We start from the raw sequence: 11,708 nt of genomic DNA on the forward strand, positions 1-11,708 counted from the left end.
GGTCTCCTGGTCACAGGCTGCCCTACATCGTCAGCTGCCAGGCAGAGTTCCTCTGCTCGGGGTCAGCCCCCTAACTGTAGCAGCCTAGACACAGCCCCCATCTTCCCTGTCCCTTTGAAAGCATGTATAAGCTCTGAACACAGACTGCCCAGGACAAGGCTACATTTGCTGCGCAAAGTTCCTCTAATATGGGAATGCTTACCGTGGCTTGTGGTGGACGCATGATGTCTCAGACCTTCCTAAATTGGCATCACAGTCTGGAGGGTGCAGGACTGGGTCTGGACGGACCATCCTGGCCTGAGAGCTTCCAGGGGTTGTCAAAACCTCACCGGATGCAGGAGAACTGTGGGTTAACGGGGGGACGGCCAGGAACGGAGAGAAAGGCAAAAATCTCCTACCACATAAATCCAGTGTGACCTTAAACAAGTGGAAAGAGGGAGTGCCAGGAGTGTTACTGCACTCTGGAAGGACGGGGCGGGACGGCTGAGCTCCACATCAGGAGGGAGCCCGGCCAAGATAAAGCAGTTTGAAAACTAAGTTTTAAAAGGGAGCTGGATTTCTTGCTCTCTGTGGCTCAGAAATAGGCGGACCCAGCTTTTCTACCAGCAGCTGGCCGTCCCCTTGGAAAAGAAAGCCGGAGCCTGCCTGTGGGTACGCGGCAAGTCCGCTGACGCCCGTGTTCTCTACATGTTTGTGTTGCAGTCGTCCTGGAGAAGGATGGTGGTAGCTGGCTCCGAGACAGTGGCCAGGGGCTGGAGCAGAGTCGTGGGGGAGTCGGGGGATGTCAATAAACGTGTAGAACCCACAGCCCTGGGCAACTCGGAGGTGAGAAATGAGGGAGGCGGCAGGGACAACAGGACTCTGAGCGGGGCGCATGAGACGCTCAGGAGGGCTGCTCCTCTGCCGCTGTCCAGGGCAGCCGGGAGCGAAGGCCTGGCCTCCCTTCTGTTCTTCCTCCTCTCCTGGCCCCGTGTCCCAGGGCCCCTGGCCCCGCTCCATCTGTGTTTCTCTCATGGGAGGCTTCCTGCCCATCTGTGCAGTAACCCACGAGTCTCTAGCTCATTGGCCTTTCAAGGAAGGGAGTGTGTCTGAGAGTGTGTGTGTGTGTCTGAGTGTGTGTGAGAGAGGGAGAGGGGGGAGCAGGCTATGCTGCCTCAGACTCTTGCCGCTCCTTCTGCCCGGAACTCCACCCCCACCTCCCTGCCCCCGACCTGGCCCTCTTCATATGGCTGACTCCCCATCCTGCAGGTTTCAACTCGAACGTCACCTCCGAAAGGCCTTCACTGACCCAAGCCTCCTCTGCCACTACTGACCTCTCCCCCACCTTATTCTTTCAGAGCCCGCATCCTTTATTCTCTACCATATCTCTTACGAGCAGTCAGGCCGTGTTTGTTCACACGTTTTAAAATACCTGGCTCCCGCACAACACTGGAAACCCCTCTCCGCCGCTCCAACCCCGAGGTGGACGCAGGGTTGGCGTCTGGCGAGTGCTCAGCAAACACCCGCGAGAATGTGTAGCTGCGGCCGGAAGACGCAGGTCCAGGGGGTGAGGCTGGTGTCTGAGGGGCTGGGCAGGCCAAGCCCCGCCCCCACGTGACCCTGTTTTTATAGGGAAATGCTGTCTGAGGAGCTGTGTCTCGGTCTGTCCTTTCATTTCCCCACGTTCATCGTTTAAGGAATCATTTCTGATGTAAATGAAAGCATAACTGTGTTTTTCTAAACATTTAAGGCATTTCATACATCCACATATTTTAACTTCTGATGTTGTCTTTTCTTCTTAATTCTAACCTTGAGAACTGACATAAAAAGAGAAGCACAGTTCATGTGTTCCGGGGTAATCTCTCCTCCCCATACTCTAGCATCAGATAATATGTGTAAACAAGAGCAGGGATTTCAGATTCTGAGCATTAGAGTCTTTGAAAATATTTTACCTTTCTCAGGCTTTGTTTTTCATTTCTTGTCAAGACAAAATACATGTGCTCGCTTGAAGGTTTGGCACAGACCCCTCCCAGGCAAGAAAAGTATGTCTTTCTGCATTTTCCATCATTGAGTCTCGTACCTTGCAACTGAGATGGCTCCTAAACTGCAGCCCTAGCTGCACCGCCTCTCTTATTAAAAAGGATATGTCCCAGCAGCACTTCTGTGGTCAGAAATTTCCCAATAGAAATGATGATGTGGTTTCAGGACTCAAGACTGGAGGTTGAGGGAGAAAAGGAGAGATGAGGCCACTTCTGCAGAGGAACTGCCATGAAAATAAGCGGCCCTGAGCACTAGTTGCAGATTGTCAGAGATCCCCCCAAATCAGAAAATACGCTCCTTTCTGAGCTCAGGTCTTGTAGACTGAGTCAGCTAACCTCTGCCTCAGCTGCCGCCGAGCCACTGGTGTGTCCACACAGGGAAGGGTGCTGGCTGGGGGGCTCGGAGGTGGGCCAGAGCAGGCAAGTCAGTGCCTCCGATCCCAGATTCCTTGGCCTCTGGGGTCCTTAGAAACCTAACTTTCAAAACTCAAAGTCGTGTCAAGTAAAATTTTTAAGGTTCTCACCAGATGCTTAAGATTGTGTCTAACTCCCCTGGCATTATGGATGCCTGTACGAGAAAGTGGCACCCAGGGGACACGATTTCTGCTGTTGAGCGCCGGGATTATGATGGAGGAGGTTTGTGACGCCGCATCCTCATGGAGCTTCCTCACCAGACATCTCAGCAGCTGACGTGTCCCTGGAGCCCTGTGGTCTAAACACATCTTACAGACCCATATAAGGACTTCATAAGTGGATCTTTTATTCAACCTATCTAGTCATTCATCAATTTAGCAAATACTGCATCTACTTAGCACCGAGGACTGTGCCAGGCGCTGGGACACAAAGGTCAGCCAGACAGACAGGGCGCCTTGGTGACAGCTCGTAGACCAGTGTAAAGCGCAAGTCCCCTTCTGCCTTCCTGAAGCAGGAAAGGCCTTTAGTATTTAGGGAACAATGAAAACACAATGACTCCTCCCAGTCCCTGCAGATAAAATCAAGAGAACACAAACGGTGTATGGCTTCCTAAAACTCATCTGGAACCTCAAAATTTGGGGGTTTTTTGTCCACTTAAAAATGACAAACACCCTTTGGAGGCTGATTTCAGATCAGAGTGTACTGGACTCCTTGGGAGAATTGGGAGAGTACAAAATACCTTTACTGGTGGAGAATGTTCTGTTGAGGCCTGAGGAATTCTTTACTTGGTTCAGTGAGATATTTACAATGCCCAGACTTGATCTCCATCAATATTTTTAACAAAAGAATTGAAATACTTACCTCACACAAAAATGTTTCAGCAAATTTAGCTAGGAGCCACAGAACACTGAAAAATTCAATTTATGTTTCTAGATAAAAATATATAGCTAATTATATATATATATATATATATGGAGAAGGCAATGGCACCCCACTCCAGTACTCTTGCCTGGAGAATCCCATGGATGGAGGAGCCTGGTGGGCTGCAGTCCATGGGGTCGCTAAGAGTCGGACACGACTGAGCAACTTCACTTTCACTTTTCACTTTCATGCATTGGAGAAGGAAATGGCAACCCACTCCAGTGTTCTTGCCTGGAGAATCCCAGGGACGGGGGAGCCTGGTGGGCTGCCGCCTATGGGGTCGCACAGAGTTGGACACGACTGAAGTGACTTAGCAGCATAAATATATATATGTACATATATATATGGCTATGTAAGATGTTTTCTAGTTAAAGTCAGTAATGGATTGTTTCACTACTTAAGAAATGTTAGCTGTTAGAGACCATTTCCGCTACTGGATGAACCAGTCTTCCCTGTCTATCCTGGTATGTCCTCCCTGGGCACTGTCATCACAAAAGAGACTGGGGCCGAGGGTCTGTGTCCCTGCTAGTTGACATCTTTTTACACCTCTTCCCTCTTCAGCTAGAGTTTTGGGCAAATTTCATTAGTGAATATGTGAAAGTGAAAGTCGCTCAATCGTGTCCGACTCTTTGTGACCCCATGGCCTATACAGTCCATGGAATTCTCCAGGCCAGAATACTGGGGTGGGTAGCCTTTCCCTTCTTCTGGGGACCTTTCCAACCCAGGGATTGAACCCAAGTTTCCCGCATTGCAGGCGGATTCTTTACCAGCTGAGCCACAAGGGAAGCCCATTAGTGAGTATAAATAGCCTAAAAATAAAGCCTATTAACACCAGAAAGAAGAGAGTCTTGACTCCTGGGACTTAGGAGTAGACGGGATGGGCTCACTTCCCTCTGGTCTTTATTCCTGGAGAGGGTCACTTTACCCAACCATGGTCCTTTCTCCTAACGCCACCCTCTCTACACAACACCCCAGGGAAAATGAGCCACAGGCTCTGGGACAGAGGTGGCTAGTAGAACCAGTGAGAATCCGCCTCCGTATTGTCAGTTGCCATGTTCTTCTTCCAGGAATCGTGAATATTCAGCCAATAGTATATTCCTCCCTAGAGAATGGGAGGCCAGGGAGAAGAAACCTCAATAACCAAAGGAGAATGGAAATTCCTCCTGAGTTTTAGATTTTGGAGGCCCCTTCTTAAGGCAGACTGACCTGAGACTTCAGGTTTTCTCATATAATTGTTATAAGGTGTGTCAGTAAAATTCTGTTTCAGTGAATGAGTTAACATTCATGTCAACATCAGCCCGTCTCAAAATGAGCTGCATCTGAGGCACTCATACATATGTAAACACGGACGTTTGCAGGGGGCTTAAAATTCGCCCTGATCTTTTACACTGAGTGAAGGTAGCCCTAGCCAGGTAGGAGGAAATGAAGTCCGTCTGGCGAGATGCGCTCGCCCTGGAGCCCCGCGCGGATGGGGGAGAACGCTCTTGCTTCTCAACCGCCGTCCCTGTGTGAGCCTCCTCTGCGGGCCCCGGTAGCAAGTACCCAGGTGTCCAGTAGCCATGAGTCAAAGGGGAGGAGAGCTGGAAGAGCTTACAGCGTGTCCCCATCTCCTTCCCCTCAAAGCAACACAGAACTTTCTCAAGGTTCATAAGTTTCCGAGGTCACAGCCATCTCTGTGTGAATTAAGGCAGGGTTAGCTCCACTCCAGTACTCTTGCCTGGAAAATCCTATGGACGGAGGAGCCTGGTGGGCTACAGTCCATGGGGTCGCGAAGAGTTGGACACGACTGAGCGACTTCACTTTCCCTTTTCACTTTCATGCATTGGAGAAGGAAATGGCAACCCACTCCAGTGTTCTTGCCTGGAGAATCCCAGGGACAGGGGAGCCTGGTGGGCTGCCATCTATGGGGTCACACAGATTCAGACACGACAAGCGACTTAGCAGCTCAATCCCAGGAAATGAGGCGCACGTTGCCTAGCCCAGGTCAGGGCCTCCGTGCAGACTGAGAAAATGTGAGGTTTGCTGCTCGGGAGAGCTGGGATCCTTGCCTTTATGGAATTTGGATTATATACTAAATAGAATAACAGGGAAATGTGTACTCCATTTTGGTGTTATATAATTCAGCTAAGAAATAGGGAATGTTTTCTGTTATTTAAAAAGCCCTGCCATATTTTCATCTAATAATATTCCTTTCCTCCAAAAGACAACTGTATTCTCAGATTCCAGAACCACATTCTCAATTGCTCAGATTGAACCAAACTTTCAGATGGGCTTGCTATTTTCCACAGCTCATAAAAACAAAGCCTTTTGGTTTCCTGCATTTTAATTTTCAAAGACCTAAAAAATTCTGATTGACCCATAAGAATGAATACAGTCTTTAGTATGGAGTCCCCAAATCCTCACACTTTTTTTTTGCTCAAACTATTACCATGTAAAAAGAAATTCAGCCTTTTAAAAATATATTATGAAATATTTCAGATATAAGAAAAAGTGTGAATAATATAACAAGCACTTCTGAGTTTACTGTTCAGTGTAAGAAATAAAACATGACCCATAGGGTTGAAGCCCATGCCCCACTCCATTTCCAAATAACTACTATCCTGAAATAGATATCATTTCACCTTTATTATTTTACTATAGTTTTGTTTTACATTCAAATATGCACACACATATTACATGCAATCCTCTGCAATTTGCTTTTTCCTCTCTAGAATCATGAGATTCATCTGTGTGGATTCATACATCAAAAATTTGTATGATGTCATCTATAAACAATATACATATATCACAATTTACTTATCCACTACTAAATAGTCCCAAATCATTCTACAAAATATTCCAAAGTTGGTTATACCAATTTTAGTACCCACTGTCAATATATAAAAGAATTCTTGTTGCCTCATATTTTTACAAAGCTTGGTATTATCATCAGACTATAATTTTTGAGATCTGTTAGGTGAAGAGGTAATCTCACTGAAGTTCTCATTTGCATTACTGGTTACTAGTGAGCTTAGCTGTGTTTATCAGCCAGTCTGTTTTCAACTTCTTTGAATAATCTGTTTATATCTTTTGATCATTTTGCTATTAGTAGCTTTTTTCTCTCATTACCTTATAAGAGTTCATTATGTATTCTGAATGTTAATCCTTGTTCAGTTTTGTGCAAATATTTTCCCTCAGTCTGGTTTGTCTGTACCTTGCCTAGGGTACATTTGGGAGCACAGATGTTTTGAATTTTAATGTAGTTAAATTTCATCAGTCTTTTACTTTTAGTGTGTCTGGATCTTGTCTCCCCACCTCAAGATCATAAAAAAATATCCTTCAGTATTTTCATCTGTAAGTTTCAGGTTTTCATTTTACAGTTAGTTCCCGAAACTATCTGGAGTTAATTTTTCTGTTTGATATGGGGTAGGGATCTATTTCCTTCAATTTGGAAAACCCACTGGTTTCATAGTTCCATTTACTGACTAGTTCAGCTCTTCCTTACGGACTCTTCAGGGCCACTTCTGTCATCTATCAGGTGTTAGATTCCACCATGTTTTGTTGATTTATCTGGATGAAAACCACTGTCTTAATTACTACAGTTTTTTAAAAGGTCTTGACATTCAGCAAAGCAAGTCCCTCCATGTCATTCTTCAATATTATTTTGACCATTTTGGGCACAACTCTCATCTCTGTTGAGCAGGACAGTAGGGAGAAATCAAGACAAAGCCACTCCTGGATAATATACAGCTGAATATTTAACTCCTAAACAAATCAGCTTCTAAGAAATTGCTGTGTATAATGAATATAGAAAGCTCATATAAGGCATTTGTTTACAAAAAAGCAAAAACATTTTAAAAGCTTTTTTGAGCTGTAGCAAGGGTCATTTAAAATTAGAAACCCTTCCTCTGGTCAATAGCAATGTTCTTGCCTATATTTTCTAAAAATACAACTTTTAAACATAGTTTTGCATACAGATAGTCACAGTAGGGCCTCCCTGGTAAAGAATCCACCTGCAATGCAGGAGACCCCGGTTAGATTCCTGGGTCAGGAAGATCCCCTGGAGAAGGGATAGGCTACCCACTCCAGGATTCTTGGGCTTCTCTGGTGGCTCAGACAGTAAAGAATCTGCTGCAATGCAGGAGACCTGGGTTCAATCCCTGGGGTTGGGACGATCCCCTGGAGGACGGCATGGCAACCCACTCCAGTATTCTTGCCTGGAAAATCCCCATGGACAGAGAAGCCTGGCGGGCTACAGTCCATGGGGTCGCAGAGAGTCGGACATGACTGAGGGACTAAGCACAGCACAGAACAGTCACAGTGAGTTCTATAAAACAGTACTAAAACTGTGCACTGGTTGCCTAGATCCCTCAAAGAATCCCCCTCCCCCCATTTTGTTATTGGAGTATAGCTGCTTTACAATGTTGTGTTAGATTCTGCTGTACCACAAAGGTTAGACTGTTCCTGGGAGAAACCTTGAGAATGCACTAACTCCTTCATAGCAGGGGTCTGTGAATGAGGTATTCTTTCTCTCATTCAAGGGAGACTTGATTTTCCTGAAAAATGCTCTCAGTGACACTCTCATAACTTCACGATTACCACTTGGTGCTCTGCAGTGTCTTCAGATCCAGACCCTCTTATACGGACCCCAGGACAAGAGGACTCTGGCCACCCAGCAGACCATGGACATCCTGTCCAAGTGAGTTGACCTCCCCGGACACTGTTTACTTTGCCGTCAGAATCTCAGAGGAAGCTGGTTCTGTAAGGTTCAGTGGAACTTTCCATGAAAAGGACAGTCTACTGACTGTCATCCCATTACTCATGAACTATGCAAGCCCAGTTCCTTTGAACACTCAATTGTAAAATATCTTCTTGCCCGATATCAGGAAGAAATCAGCTCTCGGAGAATGTCAGAAGCACAGGCTGGGTTTCATCCTCTTGCAGACCGGCTGCCTGCTAGTCATGTCACCTGCTGGAGGCCGAGGGCATACGGTCCTACGCGGCCTGCGGGCGCTCTGACCTCCTCACCCGGGCGCCGGCCTTCCAGCCTGGACCTCGCGGAGCCTGGTCCTCCGGCTTCAGGACGCGCCGCGGGCGGGACCGGCTGGCCAGGGGCGCCGTGTCAGGCCCAGCCGGCAGGGGGCACTGTCTCGGGAGCCACCAGCTCAGGGACTCGCCGCAGGCGGGCCGGGCCGGCAGGGGGCGCCGCTCAGGCCCCGCCAGCAGTGCCGGGCCCCTTGAGTCACTGAAGGTCCACTGTGTCCGCTTGGCGAGCACGGCCGCGGGAATTAGAAATGGGAGGAGAAACGCTGGGTTTTCCACTCCTGCGGAGCCCCCTCTCCTTTGCCTGCCCTCCTGGGGCTCCCTCGTGAAGTGCAGCTCAGCAAGTGCCAGGCTGGTCTTCACCACCACCGAGGCCGGCCCCAGGCGCGCGGAGGCCGGGGCCACCACACTGATCCCTCTGCTTGTCCACAGGGCCCCCGAGGTGCCCGCGAGGCCGCGGCCGTCCCCCGGAGCCAAGGCGGCCTTCTGCGCAGGCGGGCGGCCGTACAGCGTGCCCGGGCGCACCAGGCCCAGCGCCGCCGACTGAGCCTGCCCCACCGCCCCCTAAGGTGCACCCACCCGGGTGCACCCCCCCGGGTGCCCCACACATCTCTCCGTCCGGAACGGGGCCTTCGACAGCCGCTGCTCGGGTTTCCAGGCCGACTGTGTGCTCCGAATGCAAAGCCACCCCATACCTCCCGTGGGCCCCATGTGGACAGTGGGCGCCCCTCCTGGTGACTTGCCCTTCTATAAAGCATTTTTCTTTCTGCTACCTTAGTGGTTTCTTCTGGCCAACAAGAGTTACCATCAGCACTGCTGAGGCTGCAGGCTTCACTCCTTCACCATCTGATTGTGTATTTGGTGTACTGCCCCCTGTGCAGGGTCTGGAGTCAGATTTGGAGCAGGAAGATTGTAGGCAAAGAGCTCATTCTTATAGGAAGGTAATAGGGGTTGAGAATAAAATGCTAATAAACAGAAACCTGGGAGTGCTGCGATCAGTATGTGTTTGTGAAATGAAGCTGCCCCAGAGCTCCTGGGAGCCTAGGAAGGGGCCCCGAGGAAGCGTCTCCTCCCTGGTGCAGGCCACCACGCACTGAATTAGGCGGACCACCAGGGGGTGCTAAGAACTGAGGGCACGATAAACGGGACACTGTCCCCGTCTCTTAGAACGTGCCACCCGACAGGGACACGAGTCACTGACTCACATCACGGTGGAGCTGGTTGAATGACAGCAGAAGGAAAGCGCCTGGTACAGTGGGTGGGTGATAAATGGCCCTGAATTTGCCTAGAGGTCGGGGGAGGCAGGTGTAAGAGAGGAGAGAGCCGGGCGCGAGTGAGGCAGGCACGGAGGACTGCCGGCGCCCAGCTGCTGCTTCCTGCGGCCTCCACTCCAGCCAGGGGAACATGGCTGCAGCTCTGGAGCGCTGTTTTGAGTGGACGGCCCTTGGCCCCTACTCTCCTGACTGGGTTCTGGGTTCAGCATGCTGGGGTATGGAGGGTGGGGTTGGATGAGCACTCAGGTCCACAGTGGTCTTCAGTCCCCTGGCAGGAGGCCAGCGTCAGTTGACAACAGGAGTGGCTCGTTTTGAGCACCTTTCCCCAGGTGAGATCCAGAGCTGGGACCAGGTTGAGCATGCAGACGGTGGGAGTGGGGTTTTATCCCCACTTCTCACTGTCCCTTCACAGCTCCTCTCTCATCCCTTGGGCTGTGGCCCAGCAGGGCTGCAGGCAGGCGCTGAGATGGCAGCAGGCTGCACCATGGTCCCCTCTCACTCCGACACCCAGGAGGAAACACAAAACCAGTCTGCCTCCATTTGTGCTGAGCAGCATGTGAGAACGGACATGGGAGATGAACCCAAGTTCTGGGACAGCGTGGAGGGAGGTGGGGCCCCTTGTCCTTGACAGCATGGCAGCTGACTGGAGGCCACCCTGCTGGCACTCACCCATCCCAGGCAGGCTTGTGGGACGAAGGCCACATCCAAAGGTGTGAGATGTGGTCACTTGACTGTCCTATTTGGTGAAGACATGGACTTTGATGCGTATGGTGGGAAAGCATTTTAAGTACATACCACACTGGAGTCTGCCTCAAAAATGTTTGTGCAACTCAAAAATTCCTTTGTTGAGGCCCTCAACACCAGTGTGAAAGTATTTAAAGTGGAGCCTCTGCGAAGTAATTAATACATGAAGGTCAAGCCCCCAGAATGGGATTGAAGTGAAGTGAAGTCGCTCAGTCGTGTCCAACTCTTTGCGACCCCATGGACTGTAGCCTACCAGGCTCTCAGTCCATAGGATTTTCCAGGCAAGAGTACTGGAGTGGGTTGCCATTGCCTTCTCCAGGGGATGTTCCCAACCCAGGGATCAAACACTAGTCTCCTGCACTGTAGGCAGATGCTTTACCCTCTGAGCCACCAGGGAAGCCCAGAATGGGATTAGTGCCCTTATAAGAAGAGACAAGAAAAATGATCTTTCTACCCTGTGAGGGCACAACAGGGCAGCCATCTGCAAACCAGAAGACAACACCCATCAGGAACTGACTCCACCAGCACTGTGATCTGGGGTTCCCACTCACCAGAACTGTGAGAAGTAAGTGTCCATTATTTAAGTTTCCCAGCCTGTGGTATTCTGTTCTATTATGGCATTCTATTATAGCAGCCTGAGCAGACTAAAAGCCCGTGCTGGGTTTTTGAAAAAACAAAATGCAAATTCTGATGTTATTTATTCCTCTGTTTCTCATAGGATAATATCTTGGAATCACAAGAACTAAAACACTTTTTTAATTTAGCCCCCACTCTGGTGAAAGAATGAGTTTGGGAATATTCTCTATCAAACATCTCCCATCTATTACATGTGTTAACTTCAGAACGAAAGGAAGATTCTAGCTATTTATGTTTGGGTTTGTTTTTGTAAAAGGCTACAAACAGGTAAGCATATCTACTCCTTTGTCTCAAACTAGTGCAATTTTTTTCAAGCTCCTAAGAAATGGCCATGATTAGCCACTCCAATTTGCACTTAAGGTTAATAATGAAGCACCTTGGTGTGCTCAGGATTGTTTTCATTTTAGCACTGAAAGTTCCATGTCCCGGGAGAGACCCCTCCATTCAAGGCCAAATGGGATGGCTGGTCACACTGTTGTCAGTAGTTTTGAAGGCTGTCATGATGACATTCTTACCACAAGCTGTCTAGTCTGTATTTCAATATGAACCAGTGGTTTACGCTCTATCTGCCATGCCTTCTCATTCTGTGCTAACAATATCGAGTTCTGAGTCATGTGAGTAATTAAATAACTGAGACTTTTCATATCTATGTTCTCCCCAGTGATTCTGTGCCACCATA

At 48.9% G+C, this 11,708-nt stretch overlaps 1 protein-coding gene across 7 annotated transcripts in view; it reads left to right on the top strand.

The window, feature by feature from the left end:
• TTC23 (tetratricopeptide repeat domain 23) overlaps positions 1-9,354 on the top strand; it is a 158,583-nt gene extending 149,229 nt beyond the window's left edge. For 5 of the 7 annotated variants that reach the window (XM_027521736.1, XM_027521740.1, XM_027521735.1 and 2 more), the window contains 3 exons: positions 703-825; positions 7,949-8,031; positions 8,808-9,354. In XM_027521736.1, the coding sequence (XP_027377537.1) occupies positions 703-825; positions 7,949-8,031; positions 8,808-8,922 (321 nt within the window). In that variant the 3' untranslated portion in view covers positions 8,923-9,354. Of the gene's footprint in view, positions 1-702; positions 826-7,873; positions 8,032-8,807 lie in introns of all 7 variants that reach the window. The other 2 variants (XM_027521741.1, XM_027521739.1) reach the window with 2 other exon arrangements.
• Positions 9,355-11,708: the final 2,354 nt, after the last annotated feature.

Source organism: Bos indicus x Bos taurus, chromosome 21 (genome assembly GCF_003369695.1).
Source record: "Bos indicus x Bos taurus breed Angus x Brahman F1 hybrid chromosome 21, Bos_hybrid_MaternalHap_v2.0, whole genome shotgun sequence".
Lineage (NCBI taxonomy): Eukaryota > Metazoa > Chordata > Mammalia > Artiodactyla > Bovidae > Bos > Bos indicus x Bos taurus.